At 42.2% G+C, this 27,244-nt stretch overlaps 2 protein-coding genes across 17 annotated transcripts; one reads left to right on the top strand and one right to left on the bottom strand.

Moving 5' to 3' along the window:
• Positions 1–1,211: 1,211 nt before the first annotated feature.
• Positions 1,212–26,419, bottom strand: LOC108148146 (MAP kinase-activating death domain protein). Of its 16 annotated transcripts, XM_041708956.1 has the most exons (24): positions 26,155–26,419; positions 21,918–22,055; positions 20,962–21,383; positions 20,125–20,692; positions 19,068–19,429; positions 18,838–18,964; positions 17,018–17,050; positions 16,356–16,450; positions 14,765–15,908; positions 14,488–14,691; positions 14,221–14,271; positions 13,211–13,580; positions 12,753–13,138; positions 12,050–12,535; positions 11,555–11,650; positions 10,975–11,232; positions 10,605–10,844; positions 10,271–10,543; positions 10,037–10,204; positions 6,895–6,903; positions 3,581–3,653; positions 3,457–3,503; positions 2,651–2,864; positions 2,176–2,237 (listed from the first exon to the last, which is right to left on the bottom strand). In XM_041708956.1, exons 2-23 carry the CDS (start codon positions 22,038–22,040, stop codon positions 2,673–2,675), a joined length of 5,727 nt encoding a protein of 1,908 aa, XP_041564890.1. In that variant the 5' UTR covers positions 22,041–22,055; positions 26,155–26,419; the 3' UTR covers positions 2,176–2,237; positions 2,651–2,672. The 16 variants fall into 16 exon arrangements, with proteins under 16 accessions (XP_017130496.1, XP_041564880.1, XP_017130498.1 ...); XM_017275007.2 differs by lacking the exon at positions 2,651–2,864 and having other exon boundaries at positions 1,212–2,237; XM_041708946.1 differs by lacking the exon at positions 2,651–2,864 and having other exon boundaries at positions 1,212–2,237; positions 20,125–20,668.
• Positions 17,062–18,818, top strand: LOC108148148. Its single transcript, XM_017275021.2, has one exon. The coding sequence runs from the start codon at positions 18,138–18,140 to the stop codon at positions 18,585–18,587; it is 450 nt and encodes a 149-aa protein (XP_017130510.1). The 5' UTR covers positions 17,062–18,137; the 3' UTR covers positions 18,588–18,818.
• Positions 26,420–27,244: the final 825 nt, after the last annotated feature.

Raw genomic sequence — 27,244 nt, 5'->3', positions numbered from 1 at the left:
GTATATATATATAGTATAACTGGATGGTCACGGGACTTTCGGGATCCCTGAAAAAGAAGAGGAAGGCTGGGGAAACTGCAACTTTGGCTGAAATTTTTGGGGGCTTTATACCTACGTTTTTGCGCAAGATTTACTATTTGATCTGCTAATACTACTGATTAGTAGACATCCTATATTTACAAACAGACAGCAGAACGTTACTTTCTTTAACTTGATTTGCTCACAATTTTTTAACCTTAGAGGCAAGTATTTCTTGAAAACAAAGGAATAAGGAACTTCAAAGGGCTTTTTATAATTTCAATTTAATGTTGTTTCTAAGCGGTTTAATTCCATGGATTCGAACATTCATTCTTGTTTTCAGATAACTCAATAAACAAATATATCAATAGAAAGTATGGTTTTTTGAAAAGTATGAACTTTGTTGTTCCAATTTCGAAAGCTTTAATGTTTAAAGACATTTTATTTCGTTTCTAGACTGGTTTGTATTTGAAAGTACAAATTTGTAAATTTGTTTTGCGAATTTCTAAAGCCTCAATGACTTAAAATCTTTTTTATTTATTTCGAAATTTTATGAAAAGTTCGCATTTTAAAGTTTTAATATTTGATGGTGTTTATTTTGGGCTTTGTTAGAAATGGTATTATATGGCACCACTTTTTTAAAATATATTCCAAGATGTGGTAGTGGTTAACTGTTTCAGATTTACGGTATTAGCTTCATCAAAATCGGACAACGACATTATAAGGCTGCCATAGGAATGACCGCAAAATCCAACGGAAAATCGACATAGCTTTATTGTTTTAAGTCGTTTCATAGAATACTTAATTTTCGGAATAGCTGGTTTGCTTTCTTTCTTGTTGAGAGGTCATCAAGTTCTTAAGTTCTAGAAGTTCGCTGTATTTGCATCGAGCGCACAAACGTGGTAGTGTTCTTGATTTACTGGCTGTCTTGATGGGTGCAGGGATCCGGAAAGCCCTTTACAGATGGCTGAACCGCTTTAGTCGGGCGACTGCCGGGATCACAGCCAGGGTATGCAGATGGTGCGGCAGACATCGCGACGATGGGGATGTGGGTGCGGCTCCTCGCCCGTTTGACCGCCGCCACCGCCGCCGCCTGATCCTGGATTGGACCCTGCTCCGCCTCCACCTCCGACACCTCCGCCACCACCACCTGCTCCGCCTCCTCCTCCTCCTCCTCCAAACCTGAAGAACGAACTCCTTCGTCAGTGCTTGCGATGGGCCTGCGGTGAAGCGCTGGCAATGGAGCCCGATGCCGAACCGGAGCCGGAACTGGAGCCGGAAATCGACCCGGATCCGGATCCGGACCCGTATCCGGGCTCAGCCTCCGGCATGGACTGCAGCACAGCGGCGACGCTGCCGTGGCTGGCGCGCTGCTGCGACTGCGAATGCCCGGGATGATTGGAGGCGGACCCCGCTGTCCCCGTTGACCCCGCTGACCCCGATGCCAAAGTGGAGGCCCTGGCCAGTCCACCGTGCCGCTTGGGGATCACAAAGGGCGGCGGCGGCTGTGGCGTATACTGCGGCGGCGTGGAATTCGCCGACGCCTGGCGGACAAAGGAACGGGCCGCCGGAACCGATCCGCTCCGGGCGATGGCCCCCGTGCGTGGCGGTATGGCCGGCGGCGGTCCCGGTGGAGCGGTCATCGCAGTCCTTAGCTTTGGCGGCGGTGACGAGATCGAGGCCAGGCTCTCAGTGGATGGCTGCGATGGTACACGCGGCGGCAGCTGCGGCAGATTGCCGGGATTGGGCGAGGAATGGGCTCCTGGCACGGGAACTACAACTGAAACTGGCACTGGCATTGGCACCGGCACCGGAGCAGCTGCTGGAGCAGCTGTGGCCACTTGGACGGGCATCCTGGCCTGCGGCTGCACCGTGGACATGGTGATGGTGGGCTTCTGCATGGGCACCGTGTGGCGGATGGTGATGCTGCCTGGCTGGGATTTGCCACTCATCATTCGGCTGGGATTGGCCTGAGCCGCTGGGGCACTTCCTGTCGGCACTGGCGATGCCTGATGTTGCTGCGGTGCCTGATGTTGCTGCGGTGCCTGATGTTGCTGCTGATGCTGCTGCTGATGCTGTTGCTGCTGCTGTTGCTTCTGCTTTTGCTGGGCATGGATGTCCTGGATTTGCGGCGTTATAACAACCGGGTTCTTCTTCTGATCCTGACCGGCGGCCACGTAGGAGAAAACGCACAGCACCGAGTAGCAAATCTGATCGGACTACGGAGCGTATACGTAATTTTAAATAGCTGCTACCATAAACACTTGCTTGTGTCTTCTGAATGAACAGTGTTTTTCGTGTGAAGTGTGTGGACATTTGGGTGTTTTTTTTTTTTTTTTTTTTTTTAATGGTGCTTGCACAACACTACAAGGCAGAATGGCAGAAGAAAAATAGCATGCAATTTTGCAACATGTTAAGTGGAACGACAACAACCAAAACTCAAGATAAAATATAGGAAAAAGAAACGGAACATATATATATGGTAAAAAAATACTGTCACAATAAGCCAGAACAAAAAAAAAATATCTTTGTTGTCTATGTTTTGATTGTTGTTGTGGTGTTTTTTTTAGATGTTGCAGGAAGTACATACATACATAGGAGTTACATAAAAAGGATTCTTGATTTTATTTACATAAATTTCATTTTTAGGCACATTATTTAATCGCTCCCGCCATCGGTTGACGGTCCACCTTTTCCAGCGTTTCCATGGGCCTAGGTATCTCCGCCGGTTCCATCTTTCCAGCTATGCTTTTGTCGGCGACTGTACCTCGGAGGCCATTCAGGTGACAGATGTAGGCAAACTGCACGGAGGTCACGCGATGAAAGCTCAGGACAATTTCCGACGCCTTGGGTTTCAATTACACATTTTTGTTTTTCGGTTACAGTTTTATATTCAATTGGTGAAGGTTATATTTCGGTAGGGTTATTTGTTTGTTTTGTTTGTATATTTTTTGATGATATATGAGTGGTGTTGTTGGTGGTTTGTGTGTTGTTGTTGCAGGCATTGTTTGTTGTTGAGTAGTTGAGTTGTCGTTGACATAGAAATATATTCACAAATAACGAATGCAAAGAACCAAATGGTAAACGAAAACGAAAGGAAAGAAAAGGAAAAATCGAAATCAAAGAGATTATCTCAATATCGTATATACAAACTGTCGGTGCAATTGAGTGTGCGATATCATACAGTGGTAAAAAAGTTTGGGAATCTCCACAAAGATATGTTCATACATATACATATAGAGATGGGTTGGCGGTCACAGTTGATTACGATGTACAGAAATTTGCATAACTTGGCAGGCTTAAGCAAGTTTATGTACAGTTAATCGATAGACGATAGTTCCGGAACGGAACGGGATGCAACTCGGAACAAGTGGTGAACAGTGCTGAATGGCTGTGGTGGCGATCAGTGGTGGATTTTGGGTTTTTAATTGTACTCACCATGCTCGACTGGTACTTCCGCTGGATAAGATTGCGCGTCTTGGGATCTGCAAGAGGGAGAAAAACAAGGGAGTTACTCGAGTTCAACGTAGTAACTGAATGCCACTAGTTATACAGTACTTACTGTACTCCTCCAGCACAAAGATGCCGCCCTTCTGGGTGAAGCACTTGCGGATATGGTCCAAACGCACGAAGAACTGAAATTACGGGCGGAGAAGAGAGTCAGTTAAGTTTCAATGCCAGCCGACACCTTTCTTTCTTCGGCTTCAAGGCTCCGTCACGGAACGGAGCGCAAGAATTGAACATAACGGAAGGGGAACGGAACGAAACGAAATCAAGCTAAACGTAACGCAACTAAACAGAACGATAACGGAATGCAACTCATAAGGCGGTCCAAACCAAAAAGCTTTCACACAAAACGCTGTTAAACAGAGGAAGAGACTGGTTGATAGGCAGATCGGGCGTTATGGTAAATAGTTGGAGGGCGGAAAGTGATAGCGTATACGCGTGGGCAGTAAGGTATAACAAATTAAAGCAGGGGGAACGTTTTTGGATTCTGCAAGAAGTAGTCCATGTTTTTTTTTTTTTTTTTTTTAAATTTTCTATTTAGGTGTATGGCCAAACGTACAGTTACCAACCCAACGAAACGAAACGAACATAAGCAGGCAGACGGGCAGGCAAACAAAAGCTAAATGCTACGCAAGCGCTTGGGTCACTTATATTGATCTATTGGGGGCGGGCAGCAAGACAAGGACACTAAGTACAGTTAACGACATTCATTTATATACACGGCACGCATCAAGTGCTTTTAGAGGTGATAAGTGCTCAGGATTAAAAACAGAACCAAACGAAATCGGAACGTTAAATAAAAAGAAACGGAATGGCAAGTTAAAATTAAAAATGCAACAGAAGACAGAAAGAGAATGCAGCAAAATCAAATTAAAGTTTGGTAATTAGTTTGGTTTACTTGACTTTAATTTTTGTAATTTTTTGAAATTTGTATAAGTCAATTTTTCATTTGGGGAAAAGGGGATTCTAATTAGCACTTGTGAGATGGTCGTTTACTAGTTAGCTTGGAATTCGGATACGAAGGCGTTGGTTCTAGGCATAAATTATTGGTATATATTTACGAGAGTTGTTCACCTGATCAACCCCAATTCGCACTAATACAAACGCAAAACAACTAAATTAAGCTACAGTGTTCGGTGTCCGAGTGTGTGTACTTCTCTAAAGAAGTTGTTAGTATATAAAAAGGTAAAACACTAAAGAAAATTATGTTAACCAAATATTTGATTTGTTTATAAAGGGGTTCTAGCAAAAGAGGTTTCTAATGCGGTACATGTCGGGAACATTTGGCAATGGAACCGCTTTTAGGCCACCCTCTTATTCCCTGAAAAGCAGTGAAGAGAAAATGGTGGAGATCGTTGGTAACAGTCTCTTCACAAATCGTTTGTCCTTGTCTCTGTTGTGATTTTAAGAGGGTTAATGGGAGCCGGTTGGGAATGGGAAGATATGGGAATAGGGGAGAAACACATGTAACAGCATGCAGCATGTGGCACTACCACAAAAAAAAACAGTGGATATGACGGAAAAGAATCGTTATTTATTCACTTTACTCTAAGCTAAGTTGCTTTCCTTAAGTTGGCTCAATATCAAAAGTATAACGAAACAAAAGGCAAACAGAGGTAGAGACAGGCGGAAAATCAGTGAAATAGAAACAGATAGAGAGCGAGAGAATGGGAAAGAAAGGCAGGAGAGCCAGACTGATAGCGATAGCTTATAGATATTGAAAAGAAAACTCCAGCATTTGTGGATTCTTCAGCTTACAAATATAATATGTTTATGGGTTTGCTAAGTGGGTATTTTTCCGCTAGGCATACGGTTTCAATTACTTTTTTTGTTTGACGTTTTATTTAATACTTTCCTTTAATTTCTTAATTAGTAATCTACAACTACGATTGGTGTTTAAATCTTTGCTAAACAAGTAACTCTACACAAGCAAACTCAAAATCAACACTAAGGAAACTTTATTGGTCTATTGTTGGTAAATCGGTGAATTGTCTGGCACACTATAAAAAAATAGAACGAAGCATAAAAAACAAAGGAGTTCGGATACAGGGTTCGTTAATAATTTCTTGTGATCAACAGTTTAGTTTTTTTTTTTTTTTCCAATTTTCTATTCCCAAAGGGAAATCTATTGGAGATCACTGAAAAACGAACCCTTAACCATTTTCAGGGGGTTAGTCTAAGAGATTATGGGGCTGCTTTCCCTCCAAGTGAAAGGTCCATCTAACTTAGGCCGCAACCAACGAAACAAAACGATACGAAACTTAGCGGAATAGAACGAAAAGTGATAAAACAAAATAATATGACATGTGTATATTAAAAGTTCTGAGCTGGTGATTGGTTTTAAAATTGCTGTAAAACTTATCACACAATTGAATACGTGAATGTGTTTGATTTAATTGGTTTTTAACTTCTTCAAGGAATGTTCGGACAGACAAGTGTAGTGAGTTATGGTAAGCTGCGGTGAACTTTGGTGCCGTCCTGGGCAAGGACTGTAAAGTGATTGCACTTGAGGTGTTGATAGTGCATGGGCATGCTTTAGTTCGAAGTCTGGAGTTCTTTTTACCACAGTGTGACCATCTATGGTTTTGGGCGAAAAGTGTGACCATCTATGTTTTGGACGTCTAGTGTGCGTGCTGGCGAACTCCGAAATTAAAAAGAAAACAGCTGGTGGCTCGAAATGAGAACGAATCGAAAAAGTGTCGAGAACTGGGGGCACAAATGATAAGCTGGTAAGATTAACGTTAATCAATAACAGTAATCAACAATCGAAAATCGGTAAACTGCATTAAGGTATACAAAGTGTACGGCTCAGTTTCAATTCAATTCAATCAAGTTCAATTCAACAAACAAACCAACTAACCAACCAACAAATCAATCAACCAACAGTTCAAAACGAAAATCTCAGTTGGGTTAGAGAGTCAGTGAGAGATCATAACACAAAAGATAACGGTAAATAATATACATTATTATATATATATTATTTTCGGCTTAAGGTTTAAATTTAATATTAACTACAGTTATTTTTTTTGTTAGCTGTTAAATGCCATATCAGAATATTTTGTATACTTTTTTGGTATTTACTTTTATTTTTTTTGGGTTGGGTGAAAGTGAAGGATTAAATCAAGTGTTATGAACGCAAAAGAGTCCAAGTTAAAACTGAAGAGCAACGCAAACTAAAATATATTTTATAATTTTCTTTTATTTTATGTGACGGCCAAGAGGGTGGGTGGGTTAGTGGGTGGATAAGGAAGAGGACGGCGGATTGGGAATGGGGTTGTGGTTGAGTGGAGGATAGCAGGGCATTTAAAGAACAATAGTTGCTTATAAATTTAAGTTCAAATATAACAAGAAATTTGTTCATTGCAATACCTCGAAATCCTTTATCGTTTTTTCAGACATTTTCAGATCGTTTTATCATAGATTTTGGGTTATATTATTGATTTGGTTTGTTTTTGTTTGGTATTTTTTTTTTTGGGTTTTTCGTTTTCGTTTGAGAAGTAGACCAATCATTGGAATAATACAATTCAATTCGGTTCGGTTCGTTCCGGATACGGAACGTGATTTTTGGTTGGTCCACAAAGGAGGGAGAGCGAGCAACGGTGCAGCGATCCGCGTTCGACAGAGAACATCAAACAAACAACAAAGAAAATTATAAAAAGGAAAGTTGAGAAAACGGGTTTTTAAACTGTTCATTCAAATGTTTTAGTTGCATTTTATTTTCTGTTCAATTTCTAATTTGCTGTCAAATTTGTTTTTTTTTTTTTTTTTTTTTTTTTTTTTTGTATAATACTAAATAGAAACGATATGAAATGTGGTTGTTGTTGCTGTTGTTGTTATGTTAGAGTCGGTTGCTTATAGACGGTGGGACATTTTTGGGGCTTTCAATTTCGTTTTTTTGGTATCGGTTTCGGTTTATCGGCATTATAACTGTGATATATATCATGGGTAGGACATGGTAGGACTATAGCTTAAATTACATTTGTTGTTTGTACTTGTTGTTGTTTTTGGTTATTATACTTAAGAGAAACAATTTGGCATGAAGTCACTATCAAAAAGTGAAACGGAAAATAAGAACGCAATCGAATCGAAATGGAAAGAAATGGAACAATAAAACTGAAACTGAATATGGCGAAAGACAGAAAACTCTGAGCTCACGAAAAAACTTCTTATATATCGCATTTGTAACACAGAAAAGAGGTAAAGTTAGGTGTCAGAAGAGAGACAGACAGAGACAGATATATATATTTATATAATATATAGAGAAGAAGTTATTTATATATGTATATACGCATATATGTTTATAGGAATAGACAGGAAACTAGGAAATCAAATAATGAAAATCGAAATTAAACTCAAAATGAAACAAACAAAGCACTTTAGAGGATTTTGCACAAGGACCATCTCAAAAGTTACTAGCTTAGAATTTTCGCATTTATCTTTTTTCGCATTATTTCTTTCGTTGTTTAGCTTTTTCTTTCTCATATATATGAATATATATGAAGAGTTTTAAATTTTCTTTTTAAGTATGAGCTTCGAAAGGTTAATAGAAGGCAAATGAGCAAAACGAAAAATAAAAACGAACAATACATTTTAGTCTTAACCCAATTGACCACTGAGTCGCAGTGCCCCAGATGAAATGGAGAAAGAAACGCTATATATTTACAGTTAAACTATTAACTTTGCCAAGGTTATGAAAGAAGAAAGTTGCTGGACTCCAACAATTTTCTTGAGACCTAATCGAGTCAGATTAGTTTCTTGTTTTTATAGTTTTTCTTGGGACACTTTTGTCTTGGGTGTTTCAGGGGTACATACAAAGATCGATTTAGTTTTCTATGGAATACTATTACGAACGATACTAATCGGTAATCGTAAATCGGTAATTGGTAGTCAGAGTAATCGATAATCAAGACAATCAAAATGAGGTTCAGATGACAATATCAACATATCAAACGGTGAGTATAAGTAACCAAACGTAAGAATGTCAATCGTAATCAAAAGGGATGAAAAGGAGAATCGGTAATTTCTTATTTTTCTTTTTCTATTGGTTTTGATGGCGTTATCATTGAATCGGTTAGGTAATAAATAAAATAGAGAGTATAATGAATACAGCATTCAGTACATTCACTAGCACAATATATGAGTATGATATAGATGGTTTTTTTCTGCATATATATATTTATTTGTTCATATATACTTTCACTTGATCGAATAGAAATTGAATAAGATAAAAGATTCAATTGATTTTTCAATTTATTATGGATTATATAATGACTTAGGAATAATATAAGTAGATATATAAGAAGGCGAGTCAAAATAAAATGCCAAAACCAAAGCCAAAAAAACGAAAGAGTTTGAGCGATACAGACAGATAAAGAGAGAGAGAGAGAGATAGAAATTTGGTAAAGTATAATACGTAGTTGGGTTTAGCTTGGATAGTTGGATAGGTGGAGCTGGGTTCCGGTTGGGGATAACAAAAGAAAAGACCCGAAAAGAAACGGTTACAGGCGGCGATGAAATACAATATCCAGCACTTCTTGGCCTGGAATATACACGTCCATGTATATTCTGCTACTCAGTTTTAAATTCGCTTATAAACTTTGGGGCGGACCTAAGTCTCCTGAAAATCGGTGTCTCTGGATCATTCACATTACGATTGCATAGGTTAGACATTTTGGAAAAGCATGAACTGAAAACCAAACATAATTTATATATATTTATACATATATATGTATATTGAGAGGGCCCTTGATCTTGATGCAGTCGATACACACACACAACAAGGAAATTATTGGAAATCGATCGAACTAAAATATTGTAAGGAAAGAATACCAAAGAAAGCCAGACTGAAAAAAACAACTGAACCAAAAGGAAATGAAACGTAACGACTGGAAACGAAACACTGAAACGAAGGCAGTGGGAGTATGTATCGATATCTGGATAGATTCACGCGCATATGTACGAGTATAGCCATCATGTTGGATCTGACAAAGACTGATCCTGACATCAAAATGGGTGTAGCTCTCGAGTGAATGGTGACCCCTACACCAAGTGGGTTATTGGTGACCCAATTCAGGCGGGTATCTGCTATTTTTGTTCTGTTCATGTTCAATATATCTGGTGTTCCATTGATTGGGTTAGCCCCATCAACACCACTAAGGTGACCTGTTTTATCTTATCTAATCGCTGTTTTGTGACCCACAACAAGTAGGTAAAAAGGTCACGGCTTTCGACTATGTTGGGGGCTAAAAAGATTTACATGAGCTAACAGTGTATCAGTACTCAACTCTTATCAAGGATTTGGTTGGAGGGGGGATTCGTTTTGGGAAATAGAGATACTTTGCTTGATGAGGAGTGGTGTACACAAAAAAAGGACGATTACTAGTAGTTTGAGGCATTCGGAGATGAAGCTTGGTTGTGTATGAGTATTGGGTGTAACCATGTTGTATGTTTCGTGTGTGCCAAGTGTTGGTGTTAGGGGATCGACATGTGGCAAGTTTTCGCAAGCACTCACCTTGCTGTTGGAGAACAACAAACCGACACCCTCGAGGCACACCTGCAGCAGGCCGCCCTCTCCCGTGTTCATGTCCTGAACGGGAAATTCACCACCCAGTTCGGGCACATTGGTGGGCGTACCGCCGCGCTCCATGGCCTCCTTGATGCAGTTGTATAGCTCCTTGCACTGCGCACAGAAATAGTGTAGGGTTAAACGCCTAGAAACTCTATGGAAACTCCCTTGAACATTTACCTTCCGCGTATAGTATTTGTGCAACTGCGTCTGACCACCATTGCGGCGCCACAGGCAGAGCAGCTTGGTCTTGGGCGAATAGGTCATGTTGACCAGGCGCTCGTACCACCAGCGCTCCACAATGGTGCCATCCACCGATCGCAGTACCAGGCCATCGTCCCGCACCTCCATGAATCGCAGAGGTCCGTTCACATCTGTGCCCTGGTGGACGGTGAAGCTCTGCCGGTGCAGCAGTCGTGAACCCAAAGGCTTTAGATCAATGTCATTGCCATTCTGAAAGGAAAGAGGAATTTGTACATTATTCGAGTAAAACCTTGTCAGCTCGATAACTTACCAGATTATTGATCTGATCGACTACATTGTGCACCTCCTGGGAATATACCAAGCCAATGTGGCTCTTTCCCAGAAGACGGCGAATCTTTCGTCGGATCTCGTCCTTGGTCACGTTCAACATCACCAGGATGGCCGTCAGGTTGTAGAGCATTGTGGATAGCAGGCGGTCCTCGTCGTGTTCAAGACGCTTGCGTTCCGACTCGCTCAGCGATTTGTAGCGCTCCATCATCTCAATGGGACCCTGCATTCAAGAAAATTGCATAATCGATGACTATCTCTAATAGCTATCATTTATCTGCCATATTTTTAAAGAATTTTTTCGTGGTAACTTGACTGTTAAAGATCTCTTTCCCATCATCCACCGATATTACCTGGTCCATTCCAATCATATCCCTCTCCTGACTAACAGCGTCCAGGAAGGCATCCTCCCAGAACTGCATTTGGTTCCAAAGATTGAGCCGATCCTTGCCCAGCAGACCCTCGAAGAGATACACCCGCGGACTGTCTGGCGAAGGGGAGGATGAGGTGTTTATCAGGTGCCCGCCAGTGTAACGGAATCCGGCACTTAGCGTCGACTTTCCGGACCACAGATTCCCAGAGCTTCTTTTCGAGTCCTTCGAGGTGGTCGTCTGGAAAATTATATGGGATTAGATTGGATTGGGTTTTTTTTCATAGGCCTGACTTCAGAGGGAGAGACTTTCTAGATATTCACTTAATTTGATTTAAAATTTATACACAGCTCAATACGGGGAATGGTGCTCCTATATTTTACATGGAAAGGCGATTCCTAGCTAGGGTTGAGAAGATTTAAAAGAGCTGCACCCAGACATCTCATTCATAATTTAATGGGATTTAAATCCATTCTTTTTTAAAAATTTAAATGGTAACTTGATTTTTTTTTAAAAAAATGTATTTGTAATGCCGTGTTTTTTGAACCTCTTGGGTACTTACATTTTCGTACTCGGTGTCAGAGACCGTGGACCGGCAGCTGGAGGGCAAGCGGACACCCAAACTGACAACGGAGAGCGCCCCCGTAGAGCCAGCAGCCTACGGATAACATACACACACACACGGAGTGTTAGAGAACTCTACAATCGTGTATATTGGACATACGGGATGTAGGTGGGACGGTGGAGTGCGGGTACGAATATAGATAATACATTTGAGGTTACGGTGGGGGGAGATCGGCAGACTACATCGATTGACACTCGCGATGCGACATACATATATATATATATATGTAACACACTGATAAATGCTAGTTGGTACTGATTTAGCTAGTTTTACTGAGATGCTGATAAGCGATTCTACATACGATACGATATACGATATATACACTGAGCGATATACAGAATTGGTTTGGCAACAAGCTGAGCACAATCGGCATGATGGGATGGACGATTCTAAATATGACTAGGTACGGCACTACGAAACTACACAACTTACATCCGAATCGAAGGAGGTGAGCATGTTCTTCAAGGCACTTCTCTTCTGTGACAGCATATCCTTGAACATCTCCGTCGTGGACTGGCCATCCTGGCTGTCCGCCGAAGACAAGCGCCGGTTGACCGGTGCTCCTGGATGAGAGCCACCACCCGGTCCACCGTGTGGCAGTTGGGTGGAGCTCTTGCGCGACTCCTGCGGTGATGCCCACTCGCTGCCCAAAGCCGAATGAGAACCATTTGGCGAGCTGGGCGACCGCAGATTCTCACGACTGCCCATCGGACTGGCCGCGTGGCTGGAGAGCAGGCTGGAGGACATGTCGCTGCCCTCGTTGATCTCCTTGCTCCAGTAGTGCGTGTGTGCCACCTCCATTAGTTGGAACACAGAGGCCATACCGCCCAGACCGAAATTCGAAAAGGTCACATCCAATCCGCCGGCAATCGCCTGGACGCACTTGAGCATGCCCTTCCACACGGGCTTCGTCACGCACTGTAAGGAAAATCGGAGGGGTAAGCCATCATCATGTCAAGATTTTTCAAATCCTAATTATATAATATCCAGTGCCACAACTTATAAGCATCTACTTGTTGGACTAGGAAATCAAGTTAACAAATAATAAAAAAAAAAAATTTAATTAAAAAAAAAAATTTTAATAGTTTATATAACTAAATAACTAACTATAAAAAACTAAAACAATTAAACCTACCACGTCGTCGATGTGATCATCTGGGGCGATCTTCTTGTCCAGGGTCTTGTTGAGCTTACTGAGTACTAGAGTGCGATATGACTCGTCCTCCATGAGCTTCTTGAACCTGTTGAGCTTCAGCCAACCAACACCTTCTCCAGCTAGCACCTGGTTGGTGACGTCCTTAAGGAAAGTCTGATTCTCGGCATTACTATGCGAACGCTCCTGGTTTTGCTGACGGGTCAGCTCCTCCTGCGTTTGCCTGGGACCCGAGTGCTTGATCAACGGCGTCCGCTCGACGAGACCTTTGCGTCCGGGAAACGGATCGAAATTGATGCCTGTCTTGCCCTTTCCCGAGGATACACTAGTTGGCTTGTGTGGCATAGGAACCTGCTTTTGCTGGTTCTCTGCAATATACAGATGACATTTTGGATTAAGTAAGTTCGTTCATAGTACTTTCAAGCTCATTGGTAACTTACTTTTACCAAACATGCCCGAGAACATGGTGGATGTGGAGGAGGCTAGACCATTAAAATCAGTGCCAATGGAGGAGAAAAAGTTGTTGCCGCCACCCGATCCTCCACTTTGTTGCACCTGCTTGTGGGTAGCCAACTGAGAGCCAGGAGACTTTGGCGGCGCTACTGCCACGGCCGCGGGATGCTCCTCGATCTTGATTATGCCCTTCTTGGTGGCCGCCTCCTTGGCCGTCTTCGTGAGATCTCCCAGCGTCGACTTGCCCACGTAGGTGAGATCCTCGAGGGTATTCTTGCTCACCCCAGCCGCCTGCTTGGAAACCTCCAGAGCCTGCTTCGAAGCCTCTCCGGCCGCCTTCTTCGCGTGCAGTGTAAACTACGGTTCCAAATATGAATATGTATTAGTATTTGAGCTTTAAGGTGGGTGTTTCCGAAACTACACAACCGCCTAGTTGGTGCTAGCAATCAAAGCTTGAGTCCCTCAACCCATCAGTTACCGGATTGAGGTCTACTTTCAGCAATCTACAATGGCACTACAAATCCCATGAAAAGATCAGCGGATTGGTGTGGTGAGGATGTGGATGTGGCAGGATGTTTTGGGGAGGATTTTGTGGTAAAAAGTCATTAAGCTAAGGTAGAGGGCTGTGAAGTTTTTAACAAAGCACTGTGAAACTTAAAACTAATAGGAAGGATCGCGTAATAAAGAAAAAAAGATAAACAGTTGTTCTATGTATTTTTATTCGCATGCAATGTGATGTGTACAGATTAATCAGTATGTAATGTAGTGAACAAGTGCACAGTTTTTAAATAGGTGATTTCAATATATGTTCCTGTGGCTTAACAGATTAGAAGTCGATGAAAAGAACTCACGTTATTCAGTTAATGAGTGTAGTGATACGTTTGTGTAGAGTGCAGTGTGATGATTAGAGAAATGTTATTAGGTAAAGGCGATGTATGTAAACGTGATGGGTGGATCGGTTCTGGATGGGATGGGAAAGTGCGGTGGGAGTACCAACCTTTTCGAAGGTATGACGCATTTTGTCGTCAAGATCTTCGTCCAGCGCATGCTACAGTACGGTACATTCATATCAGGTTCAATTAAACAACGCAACACCGCCAACAAAAGAGTAAAAGTAAAACAATGGTAAAGTTTAAACAAATAAACCACAAAAACGACGTAGAAAGAAAGGAATGGAAAGAAAAACAGATCAACGATCAGAGCACAACAGCACATCGAGTTAGAAAAACCTGCCCACGGATTGATTTCCCCGAATTGAACTCACCTTATCCACATGGGCCAGTAGACCCTCTTGGCTACTTTGTCGCGTGGTTTCCCTCACCAGCTCCTTGGCATGGGAGGCGAAGTTCTCGAAGAGGGAGCTCTGGGAACTCTGGCGTCCAGGACTGCTCGAACTAGAGCCGGAACTACCGGTCCGCGCCAGAATGTTACTTACACCCGGTTGTTTAATGGGTGGTGTTAGCGGTGGCTTTATTGGAAGAATACAAGTTAAAAAAAATTACACCCTTTATTCCTCCGTAGTATGTAAACGCTCTCCTCACCGGAATCTTCTTCTCGGGCCTCTCGGAATCACTAGGATGTCTTTGAAGCTTGGAGGCGGTGGCCATGATCTTGCCCGATACCGTATCCGCTTCCTGTTCGATGCTGGCCATCTTAATGGTGGCCTCCAGTCGCATGGCCAGCGGAGTGGCCAACTCGAAACTGGGTGCACTCGCTCCACCGCCAGCTGCTACTGCTGCTGCTGCTGTCGATCCCAGAGCTTGTTGTCCCCCCTTGGGCTGGAAATCAAACTCTGAGTCGCGATTGAAGCTCGGTGAACTCAGATCCGAACGACTTGAGGATGAGGACACCGGACTATCGGCTCGCTCCTCATCCTCCTCCGCTTTGCTGGCCGCCGCATCGGCAATGCCCTCGGGGTATTGCAGTTTGCTAGGTGGATGATAGACCAAGGCTGGGTCCAGATTCGAGGAAAGTGTCTGGGGCACAACGTGCGGCCGATTGTACGAGCCGAAGACGTCATGCAGACTAGGCGATAGATCCGAGGAGGCCATTTCCGAGACGAAATCACTAAGGGAACTGTACGAGGAGCTGCTACTATCCGCTCCCTCCGAGTCCGAACCACTCTCGTCCGTCGGTTGACACTCCAGTTGTTTCAGCGATCGTAAAGCTCCATTCAGCGAGCTTCCATCATCCCAGACCGAAAATCGAATGGGAGTAAGGGCGTGGGCAAACCACTTGGGCTTATCGCCCACCTGCATGGGATCCATGACCCCAGTTTGAACTCGCAGAAAGGCCACATTAGTGGGCGTAAGAGACCACTCCGCCAGGAACTCCACCGCCTGAGTCCTGGCAAACTGATTCAGGAACTGTGACGCTCGCGGTCGGGATCGCAGGAAGCTATTTATCTGGAAAGCCACAACGGGACGTGGATATAGCCGTAAAGTGCGCGTGTGCTCGGCAAAATTGGCCAACGTATTTTGGGCATTGAAAAACCGCACCATCGCCACTCGCGTGGCCACGTCCACGGAATCCACATCCGTGCCATAGACGAATGGATTGAGGGCCGGTGAATTCATCGGACTTGGCTGCCGGGAGCTCATCCCGCCCTGGGCGGACATCGAGTTTCGTTGACTAGCCTGCGCCGAGTGCGGCGGTGTCTGTAGTGGCAATCGCACCTGCGAAACCCTATTGGAGTGTTAAAAAAAAGTATAGTTAGGAAATCAGGAAGACGTGCAGAGGTGTAGACAAGAATATCTTTCAACCCAGACGTATTGGAAAAACTATTTTGTCATCTAATAGGTTTGACTGATCTGGCGTTGATAGATAAACAGCCAAGGACAAAACTTATAGATACGAAAAAAGTGCAATGACCAAAAGATATGGACAGAGGCGGACAACGAATAACGGACAAGGAACAATGCACAATGAAGAACGGACAGCGAACACCCGAAAACGAACAATAAACAACGAACACGGACAACCTATAGCGGACAATCAAAAACAGACAGACATCAACGGACAATCAACAACGGACAACGGTCTATCAACAACGGACAATCAATGGCGGACAACGAGCAACAGACAATAATCACCTGCATACATTTCGAAATATTGACTAATAAGATTACTTACCCCAGCAACGGTGGTTCCTGGAGACTGTCCCTTACCGATGGCAACAGTTGCTGCGAAGACACCGCCGTATTGGTGGCCGTCATGGAGGTGAGTGCCTGTGGAACAGTCGATTAAAAGCAATTAGCAGGGTTAACTATCAATCTGGCCATCTAAATGAGGACTTTAACTTGGCTAACTATATATAAGATTGGGGTGGTGGGGATTATCGGAAAGCTTTTTGGGGGGCTTAAGGCCACTTCAGTTAGTTATTTATAAAAGTTGGAAAACGGGGGAGAAAGAGAGACTGACAGGGCATGCACACGAAACACGTAACACTATAAGACAGCGATAGATAGGTAGAGAAAGTGATAGAAACTTCGAATGGAAAATACGAAATTTTCTACCCTTGGACAAAAGGTAACCTAGCTAAATGGAAACCCTTTTTAGAGATTCGCTTCAGACAAAACTTCAGCATCAAGAGTAGGCCGTTATGTCTATGTAGAATGACTGTGCATGCGGTTAGTTCTATGTTCTATGTCGAGTACTTCTTTCGTTTACGGATATTCACATATAGTTAGTATATTATTTATGAATTATGTAAAGTATGTACAAACGCTTTCAACTCAAATATAGCGATAAACAATAAGTCAAACGTAGTTAACACTTTTGCGAACGATATTTACACCAAGTCCAGCTTCATCCATCAATAGCATTGCCTGCAGATATTGTTGTTGTTGTTATTCGATTTGTTGTTGTTGTTGTTGTAGTAGTAGTAGTAGTTGTTGTTGTAGTTAAAGTTGTGATCGAGTATAACAAATTTCATATAACAGATAATGCATGAGTGTCAAAAGAATAGCATTAGAGTAGAGACAGAGATGGACACACATCGATAGGCAGAAAGAGAGGCAGTGGGTACACAAAAAAAAACACAAAGAAAGAAAGAGAGAGATAGAGAGATGTACAAGTGTTCGAAGAGTTTTTCGATGGGGTTAAAAATTAAATAAAAAACAAAATATCGCTGAGGTGCTCTCTTGATATTTGCTTTGTTACAGAACAAAGAACTCCAAAGATATTTATATATATTATTCGAATTAAAACAGTCACACACCAAAATTAAATGGAGCAATGATAAGGATTATATGACAGCGATTACAATAGCTACTGCTCTAGGTAATTCTCCCTAAGAGCAGGCACATTTTTAGGTGGCATCGGTTAAATAGACATGGAAAAGAGACTCTGGCCTTGAGTCAGTTTTTTTTACAGGCGAATTCATAGCGTTTATTGAATGGGAACGGCTTAGCAGTGATTAAAAATGAACACCGGTAAAGAAAAGCACGTTTCTGAAATTATGGAAATTCACTTATCTCACAAAATTATACTCCTTAAAAGAGAAAAAAAACAATTGTATAAATTCCTAATAAAAAGAGTTCTATAAATTGCAATTTATTTTTTTGTCCCTTTTAATATTTCTACGATAAAATGGTAGGGCTTTCCTGAGTCCCTGCTCGGGCGCCACTAAAAGAATTCGACAAAGATAAAGTGGTAGTTTCATTTTATTCTTTCAAGTCTATTTAAAGTTTTCTGAGTATAGACCGCAAAATGTAAATTGGTGGTTAGCCAGTGTCCCTGTTTGCGCGCTACTTTAAAAACTCGACAAAAGTTGTTTGTTTTTTCTTTGAAACCCTATTGAATCAAAAGGCTTTGTGTGGCTAGTCAAAACACAATACAGTTTGTTTGTATAGCAAAATTCAGTAGCTGTCATTAGTCCGAAGTCGTCGCATACATATATTTATTAGTAAAGCCATGTACAGTCCCCACATTGCCCTTCTATCGGGCGTGCAGGCCAACGACTCCCGTCACCCGGTCAAGCTGCGTTTCCAGCGCCGCCCATCGGATACCACCCGATCGGATCCGCGAGTGGAGCAGATGATCGTCCACCGGGCCGTGCTGGAGCACCTGCAGCAGCAGAAGGCCCACTTTGACCACGAACGGGAGCTGGAGCTGCAACGCCTGGAGCGCTTTCGCAGCGAGGGAGTTACCGAGCGGCGTCTGCATGTGCAGGAGCAGGTGGTCAAGAAGGCCCAGGTGATGGTGCCTGACATCGTATTCAAAATGCGCAACGAAGTGGACAAGCTGAATCGCTTCTTCGACAACGACAAAGAGCAGGAGATGCGCCAGCTGGACACCGCACTCTACGACCAATGTCGCAATCTTCTCAAGAACTGTCAGCTTATTCTGGACAATATGCATTAAGCCGTCAAGTCAAATGTTGGCATTCCCATTATCGTTTAGCATGTGTCAAATTAAATTGTGCCAAAAATCATAATACGAATGCAGCTTTACTTGTCCTTAATAACATTCCTCGACGGAAACACTTTAAAAAATCCTAGCTTTCTAATGTTTATGAATTTCCAAACTTCAGAAAATTAGTTTTCGAATGCGTCCATCGTTTTTTAAGATCAATTTATATACACGGGATCAGGGACGAGGGTCTGTGGCTTACCTGCTTAAGGTGGTTCTTTAGAATGGTGCCCTCGGGCTCAGGTAGCGGTGGTATTTCCTCGTAACCACCAGTGGGTGGCGTAAGTTTGGTGGAGTCCAAGTCAACCACCCAAATGTCATCTGGTAACCTAAAAATATAAAATGTAAACAACAATTAGCCATTGTAACAAAATTTTCCACTTTTTTAGATGGAAATAATATAATCAAATGGGATTTAAGACATAATCCTACCTGAAGTTCTTTTTGTAGACCAGGAACGAAGCGGGCACCCCGATAACAAATGGCGTGGGCGCCAGCAGCAATTGCTCCGCACAACTGAGGCAAGTGGGCAGCAGCGGGATGACCGGGAACATGTACTCCAGCGGATATAGCATGGTGACGAAGGCCATCACCGACATGGAGAGGGCATTGTAGTCACGCGACTGGAACAGCACCTTGTTCTCCTGCATGATCAGAGTCCAAACTTTTAGGCAGGTCTCCACGCCGAGGAGCTCTAGTGGCAGGTGGAGCGGAAAGTCCACCAGCGAAAAACGGGTATGGTCGGGCAGCGCGAAGAGCAGTGGCTCATGAACCGTTGGCGACAGCACCTCCACCTGGAAGAATGAGATTTCATTCAACTTGGGACACCATCTTGAGAACAAAGTTAAGAACATTTTGTGGCAAGTCTTTTAATTTCCAATAGTCCATTCTATATATTCTTAAATTCAGGTAATTAATCTTTTGAGAGTTTCGCAGGAAGTTTTTTAAGTAATTGTGAAATTTTTTTGCTGCATACTTTTGTACACTCTTTGAAATGAGTTCAAAACATTTCCTTTTCCGTGGCATCCCCCTTTAATTTATAGGAAAACATATTGTCTTTCCCACTGTGTAACTTATATTTAAATAAAGGTCCGAATTTTTTAAGCGGTTATCTTAAGACCTCCACTGCTAAAACTTTTGTAAAGTAAAAAGTCTACTTTGAATTTAACACTTTTCTTAAGCTATTTATTTCTTATTCGATCATTTTGTAATCACCTTGTCAAAACATTGTGTATAATTGCTTTAAACATTTTGCTTGAATATAACTCTTAAGAGCCTAGTTTTCTATTTCAATTGCAACATTTTTTATAGAGGTTTTAGTGAGTTATTAAAATACTTTAATTATCTGACTTCTGCGTCTAATATTCCTTTGATAGTCTATACGACTTTAAAGTAATAGATATTGTTTGATTACCATTTATGTTAGACTTAACTTTGAAAATTATGACTTTTATGATCTTATTTAAAAATATGAATCATGACCACTCACCTCGACTCGTGTGGATCCCGGCACCGGAACCGGCGTGGACAGCAGTCGAAGGATCCATGTTTCGATTTCCCTCACATCGTGCAAGACAATTGAGGGCGTGGCATCGCTGACATGGCCCGTCAGCACGGTCCACACATTATCCCGGTTGATCTTCTGGGAGGCACCCACTCGTTTTGGCGACGAGGACTCATTGCAGGCATCGATCAGCTTCTTCAGGATGAAGAGGCATTCGCGGAATGTGGTGAAGAACGGATGGTGCGAGATGATGCACAGCGAGGTGAGCGACTGGTTGCGCAGCTTCGTCCTTTTCCGGGAGGCGCGCGGCGATGGGGAGTGGCTGCCACCGGACTCGGAGTCCGCCGACGGGGCCATCAGGCCCAGCTTGGGCACCGCCGGACCCGCCGACGGGTGGTGCGGCTGGTGGTGCGACTGGTGGTGCGATTGATGCGAGTGGTGCTGCGAGTGGAGGCGCTGTTGGTCCGAGTCGCGACGCGAGGTCAGTTCACGGTCCGAATCGCTAGGCGCTACGTTACTTCTGTAGTCGCTAGAAGAAGTTAAGAGGCCGTAACTATTATGGAAATGGTTTGAGATGCGTTAGACGACGGGCTTTAACATAGGGAGAGGTTTTAATTTGTCTAAGGCAGGGGTGCTCTTGCCTTTTTGGAATTGCCCACTGACAAGAAAGATGGTAAAGATGTCGGTAAAAGGAGTAATCTTTTTCCGTACAAAACAAACATTTTCCATTCTCTCAGTGTACATTTTGATATAAAAATAACACCATAATGCAGCTTAGAGCACCCCTGTATATAATCCCACATCACGGCACACAACACTTGCCTGCTAAATGCCGAATCCGAACTGCGTTCCATGCTCTTGCGCCAGGATTCTCGCCTGAAGGCTGACGACCGCCTTCCCCCGCGCCCACCGCCTCCGGCTCCGCCTGCTCCCCCTCCACCGCCGCCTCCATGTCCGCCGGGTCCTCCGTTTCCCGAACGATCGTGGCCAGCTCCCGCCGAACCGGAAACCGAACTGGGTCGCTCGATGGGCCGGTAGAAGTTCACGCATATGCCATATCGCGTCTTGCCCGAATCCTTGTCGGTCAGCGCAAAGACGAAGGAGGTCATATCCCGGATGGCGGAGCCAGTGCGTCGTGGACCCACGCTGGTGCACCCCTCTGGCTGGCAGAAGTACACCATGTCCAGGGGCAGCGGGAAGTCGGCATGATCCGATGGGGGATAGCGACGCAGAAGATCGGGCACCTTTTAAAATAAATAATTAAATAATGTATACAACAATCATTCGCATTTGGGAAACTGTAAAGAACCTTCAAATCCAATTCATGCTAAAAAGTTGACTTAGTTTTTAAGCGTTTGGAAATAATAATTGTGTTCCCTTAAATTTTTATATTTTCAATAAGTCCAAAAGTTATATACATAAATCACACAAAAAATGTAATTTGGAATTTGGAAAACAATGTCTTCGGTGTCAAATAGTATGCTTTAATAAAGATTACTCTTGATTTCAACCTTTATAAAACAGCTTATTTATTGTATAATTTTTTATTTTAAACCTAAATACTTTTAACTACTTGATTGCCTTTACAAACAATTGTTTTTTTATTTATTCATTTTAAAACACTATTCAGGCTGCTTTAATGTATACTTTTAAACATTAAATAAATTAAACTCACAAGCACTTTCCACCTTTCCATTTCGCATAAGTGAATTATGCCCTCTTTACAGTAGTCCACAGTAAATAAATCAAACTACCAATATAATCAATGACCGACTTACCTGTACTGGCGGGGCCTTGAGGCCCTGCAGTCCTTTTGGCATCGGTGGCGTCGTATGTGCACCCACTATGGCCATGTAATCCACCAAACGGGGACAGAGGGAGGCTTTCTGCTGGTCCGACATCCTGGATTGTGTTTTCTGTCAGTGGAAGGCACGGGGAAGTGGGAAAAACATTAGTTGCCATGGCAGTAAGGATGACGAGGGAAGGATTATTTATCCAAGGACTGTTGTGTGTAGAAGAGTTTCAAGGCTAATCTCATTAGAACGAAGGCAAGGTTTATTAAAAAGTGAAATCCCCATTCAGGGACATCCAAGTGTAACTTTATTGCCACTGTCCTTAAGTTTTCTTCACATCAGTATAAAGATGATTTATGTTGGGTTAACTAGATGGCTTCATAGTTAATGCATCCCCTCCTTTGATTCACAATAATCAAGTCATGGCGACTCCCTCCGGACCTTCGCAGATTTCGGGTTAAAGTCAGTCAGTCAACCCGGTGTGGCCTTCTCTTTGTTGGCTCATGACCTTGCCGCTGGCGAACTAATCGGGCCAAAGGAGGCGGGATGCCAATGAAGACCAACTGAGATGGCAAACAAACCCAGATCGAGTAAATTGAATGTCAAAGCACAAATACTTTAAAGTGCCTCCCCAATCACAAATTGCAAATCCCCATTGACGTCAGTGGCGGTGGGAGTAGTGAGCTATTGTCGGGTGTTGGGGGCTCTTAAGGTGGCCACATTTTTCCCGTGGGCGGTCCAAAGAATGCCAATATAGCGCACTTGGCATGCGAATCCCTCGGTAAGGCGCCACGTGGAAGTTGGCCCAAGGCCAGAGGCAAAATGGGGGGGGTGGAGTTAAAAAACGCGAGGCACAGTCTCAATCAACATACAATTCAAGCATCATCAGTGCATTCATCACAAATTAATTTCACTTAATGGACAGGCTTTCCTTCATGCAAAAAAAGTCAAGAATTTCTTAATGTAATTGTATAAATTCGACCAATGAACTACATACTCTATTTGTATTTAAATCTCAAAATAGAGCTAAATTATACACACTTTTGAAAACAAATCCTTTGTATATAGTTTTAACATACAATGTGTTTTGTTAAATTTGTTTTCGTATGTGTAAGAGTATAGAAAAGTTGGCCAACAATGGACTCGCACGTTCTCTTGGTCAATCAGTCCTGCAGACCACCTCCCACCACATGTCAGGGCGAATCATGTCAAGGCTGTAGATGCAGCCCCAAAACCCCCTCCTCCTACGCTTTTTCCCGTCCCGGGAAAACTCATCGAAGGGATGCCACTTTGAGGATACCCCTTGCCATTCTCAAACCGCAGACTCCGCGAAATGACATCAGCCTGGACGTGACAGGCGCTCCAATCTCAATCCCCATTCCCATTCCCGTTCCCATTCTCATTCCGAGTAAGGTTAAAAATAGTCCAGAATATCGGGGATAAGGGCGAAACTGTCATTAACCGAAAAATTGTCAACGTCGGTGTGGCAGCGTGAGTATTATGAAATCATCGGCCATCGAAATCGGAGATGTGACGCGTGGCATTTGGTTTGGTTGCGTGGTTTCGAGTGTCTCAAGAACTTGGACCAGTCACTTGAGACTCGGAGCTCTAATGGCAGTGCCATACTTTCCAAAATGCCTTTTTATTGGCGCCCAACTTACTCTCTGACAAGTCACTTGAAATTTTCTGCTTAACTCGAAGCTCCAATAGCCTTCTCTCAACTCCAATGAATTTATAAATTAAATGAAGCAATAAAGCATTGTACATGTAATGAAATATTTAATTTATGAAAGTTAACTTTCTATCTCTCTTATTCTAGTAAAACAATTTAACTGTTACGGATTTCACAAATTTGACTTGTATACGTTGTTTATGAAAACTCAAGAAAAAAGCGCTTATCTAAGTATTCAAGTAATAACAAAATATGTAGTTTTTCTAAAGTTTGAGAACTACCAACAACGTATTCCGGAGAGAGGAAAAGACAGGAAGTTTATGCATTGTATTATCTGTTCACAATAAGAACGCATAACAATCGGTTTTGTCTTCAAGCCATGATAAAGCATATAAAGCGTTTCGAGACGTGTGTATGGAGCCCAATTCCGTCTTATTGTCGTTCAGAGCGCCCTAGGATCGCCTTAGGACCGCCTTAGGAACGCCTTCGGGATGCAAAGGAGAATGCAATGGAATTTCTTGGCTGAATTAAGCGTGTGACGAAAAAAAAACGCCTTAGGATGAGGACACAAAGGGGAATGCAATGGAATTCTTTGGCTGAATTAAGCGTGTGATGAAGCAAAAGGGAAAGGCAAAAGGAAGCTGAGGAAAAGGATTCATCTGGTGCATTTATTTTGTTGTTTTGTAAAAGCTCTCCTGTCACCACTCAAGCCACTTAGAGTAGGCAGAACATGTCTGTCAGTCAGTCGAGCTTTGCTGCTATGCCATTTCCATGCAACACCCACAATTGTACACAGAAAAATATTTGCAAAAGCGGGACAACATGACCGAAATACAGCAGGTCTCCCTTTATCTCAGATCTTTATCTTTGATTTGAAAGTATTTTCAAAGCAAGAATCTAAAAAAGACCATTTTCCTTCGAAGTTTACTTTATTCAATGGTGAATTTAAAATATATTTGTTGACGTATGAATAATTGCACGTCTTTTAGTTCTGTGTACCGACATGCCTTCTTTTTTTTGCCTTGTACCCATCTGCATCTACTTCTACTCCGATGGTGTGAATGACTTGTTGTTGCCGCACTTGTTTTGTTGTTTTGCACGTGCCACTAAAGGGGGGAGTGTTCCGTGGACGGAGGGTCCTTCTCTTCTAGTCGTGGTATCATAAAATCAATAAAGGGCTCGGCAATTGCATTCCCTGACAACAGTCTGAAGCCACATCATCAGCACAGCGCATATATAGATACAGTCGTACATCAAGGCCAGGCCACAAATGGTGATGCCCAATGGTCTTATCATTCGGGTATTAACATTCCACGGGAATAATACGATTGCGCTCAGAACAATAGCACTCACATTGTAGGCTGTAAGTGTTGTGCGCTAGATATTAATCTACTCTTAGAAAATATATTAAAAAAATAATATTTATTCTAAGGCCATAGATATGTTATTTTCAATGATTTTCAAAACGAATACAAATCATTAATTGCTTTCGATTTTTGTAGACGTTTCTATTTTCGTTTTAATGCAAGTTCCCAACAAAAGGTAATTGTTTGCAAAAGAGTTTCTTCCTGAAACTTTTTTTTATTTATTTTTAATATATTTTATAATAATTGTAGCTGTATAACGACCACAGATTTCAAAAGTTACGTTTTAATCATAATCTTCTTAGTTTTTGATGTTTGATTTTAGCAATTTATTATTTTTTTTCGTAAACTGTTAATGAAATATAAAATATATATAAAAACAAACTACGTCTTTATTGGCCACTTTAAGATAACATTTCTTAAAATCCTATACAAAGAATGATATTGTAAATATAATACTAGTTTTCTTGTTTTCCAATTATTAAAATCGTAAGTCTGTATCTTGAAATAAAATTTCTATTTCACTTATTTATGAAAACATTTAAATACATTTTATATATGTTATTTTTAAAAGTTTGCAAACTTAACCTCAATTTGCTATCTTGCTTTCAATTAGTCATCTCTATAATTGTTCTTAATTGGAAGTGTTGTGGAACAACCCCTGCTTTATAACGCTTGTAGATAAAGTTGGCCAAGTCAATTATGGGTACATGTTTTTCGGGGCTATTATCTTGACCGCAGCTGTGGCTGTATATACAATCCGTGGAATGCAAAAACCCGGGAACAGGCAATATGCTAAGTGAAATGCCTTGAATTTCGGTTTATCGTCCCCGAAAAACTCCCGCATAAATTCCGAAAAGTATGCTACCAAAATTTCGGCCTAAAAATATATGCGCAGAACACACTCACGCACACAGATGTATGAATATGCGTGTGTGTGTGTATATGCGGAATGTGGATAGAAGGGGGAGGACAAGGCTAAGCAGCAATGACACACACACACGCAGAATTTGTACGTTCTGGCGTACGCAACAAGGTCACTGGAAAAATCGTTAAGAACGAAAAAAAATACACACTCGACAGCGGAATAGAAACAACAATGATATATAGTGTACACACTCATATTAATTTTTTTTTTTGGGGATTTCATAGCTTCGCAATTATGTGGTTGAACTGGACAACTTACCTTAGTTCACTAGTTATTGTTTGTTGTTTCAGTTAATTTAATTTTAGTTTGCCATCAGAGTTTTGCATTCTGTTGACATGGCGCAGCACAGCCCACAATATTCACTGGGACAATCACTTTTGTTTATGTCTTTTTAATTGTACAAACAGCAAAAAAAAATGTAGGCTTCTTCTTTTGCCCAGCTCTCGTGGTCAGTTGCAGCCGAAGGACCCTCTTCGCAGCTCGTTAGCTCCTGTTTTTCTGTAGCTGTTTGCGCGCTGGCCGTGGTGTGACTGAATTTTCTAACCGACCGTCCAAGCAGCTAAACCAAAGGACGCCAGTCAGCCAGCGAACCGAACACCCCATACCCACATACATTCATACATACATACATACCTCCGACTCCCCCACGGTCCCTGCTCGGGCGCCACTGCAATGTTCGTTGTGGTGGTGTTGAAATTCCTCTGCTCTGGGGGCTGGAAGTGTGCCGTAGCGATACGAAGTGTTACGAAGCGTCACGAAGGCGCACGACCGGAGACGAACGACACATTTCCATGCCGCACTTGTTGGATTCTCGTTGACTGATGCAACACTGCGCATGTCCCGCGAATTTTACTTTTGTGATGGCATCACGGATTTTAAACGGATATATTCAGCGTTATATTTCGGGTACTTAACGCTTTATGTACATAAGAGGGAAAAGTATGCCAACAACTCACATAAATCTCTAGACATTTAAAAATTAGTTAGTTTCAAAACCGCTCATGACCATGATACATAGCTATATATAATTGTTGTGTACTGAGTCTATTTAGATCTAAGATCTTTATTGATGTGAATCTAAAGTTGGAGTGAGCTCTACAAAATAGTAGTTGAATAAACTATAAAATTTCTTTGCAAAATATAGAACGATATTATCAGTAACTCCATACACATTGTTGTCAAAAAGTGTGGTCTACAAACAAATTCTGAAAACATTAGAAAATATTTTGTTGACAACATATTTGGCATCGATATGTATGGAGCTACTGCTAGCTCCGTTTAAAATATCGTTTTATATTGCATAGACTTTTTATTTAAACATTTTCTGGACCAGATTCTAATCCAGCAC

This window comes from Drosophila elegans, unplaced genomic scaffold (genome assembly GCF_018152505.1).
Source record: "Drosophila elegans isolate 14027-0461.03 unplaced genomic scaffold, ASM1815250v1 contig_149, whole genome shotgun sequence".
NCBI lineage: Eukaryota > Metazoa > Arthropoda > Insecta > Diptera > Drosophilidae > Drosophila > Drosophila elegans.
This window is presented reverse-complemented; position numbering and strand designations above follow the sequence as displayed.

Bases quoted from the DNA above. Each gene is read 5' to 3' on its own strand.
- LOC108148148 (XM_017275021.2), top strand. From the start codon at position 18,138: ATGTACAGTCCCCACATTGCCCTTCTATCGGGCGTGCAGGCCAACGAC.
- LOC108148146 (XM_017275007.2), bottom strand. From the start codon at position 22,040: ATGTCGGACCAGCAGAAAGCCTCCCTCTGTCCCCGTTTGGTGGATTAC. The intron at 11,651-12,049 runs GTAAGTTGTGTA...TGTTATCCGTAG, and splicing joins TCACCTCCTTCGATTCGGAT to GCTGCTGGCTCTACGGGGGC. The intron at 10,845-10,974 runs GTAATATCGGTG...TCTTGAATGCAG, and splicing joins ATATGATTGGAATGGACCAG to GGTCCCATTGAGATGATGGA.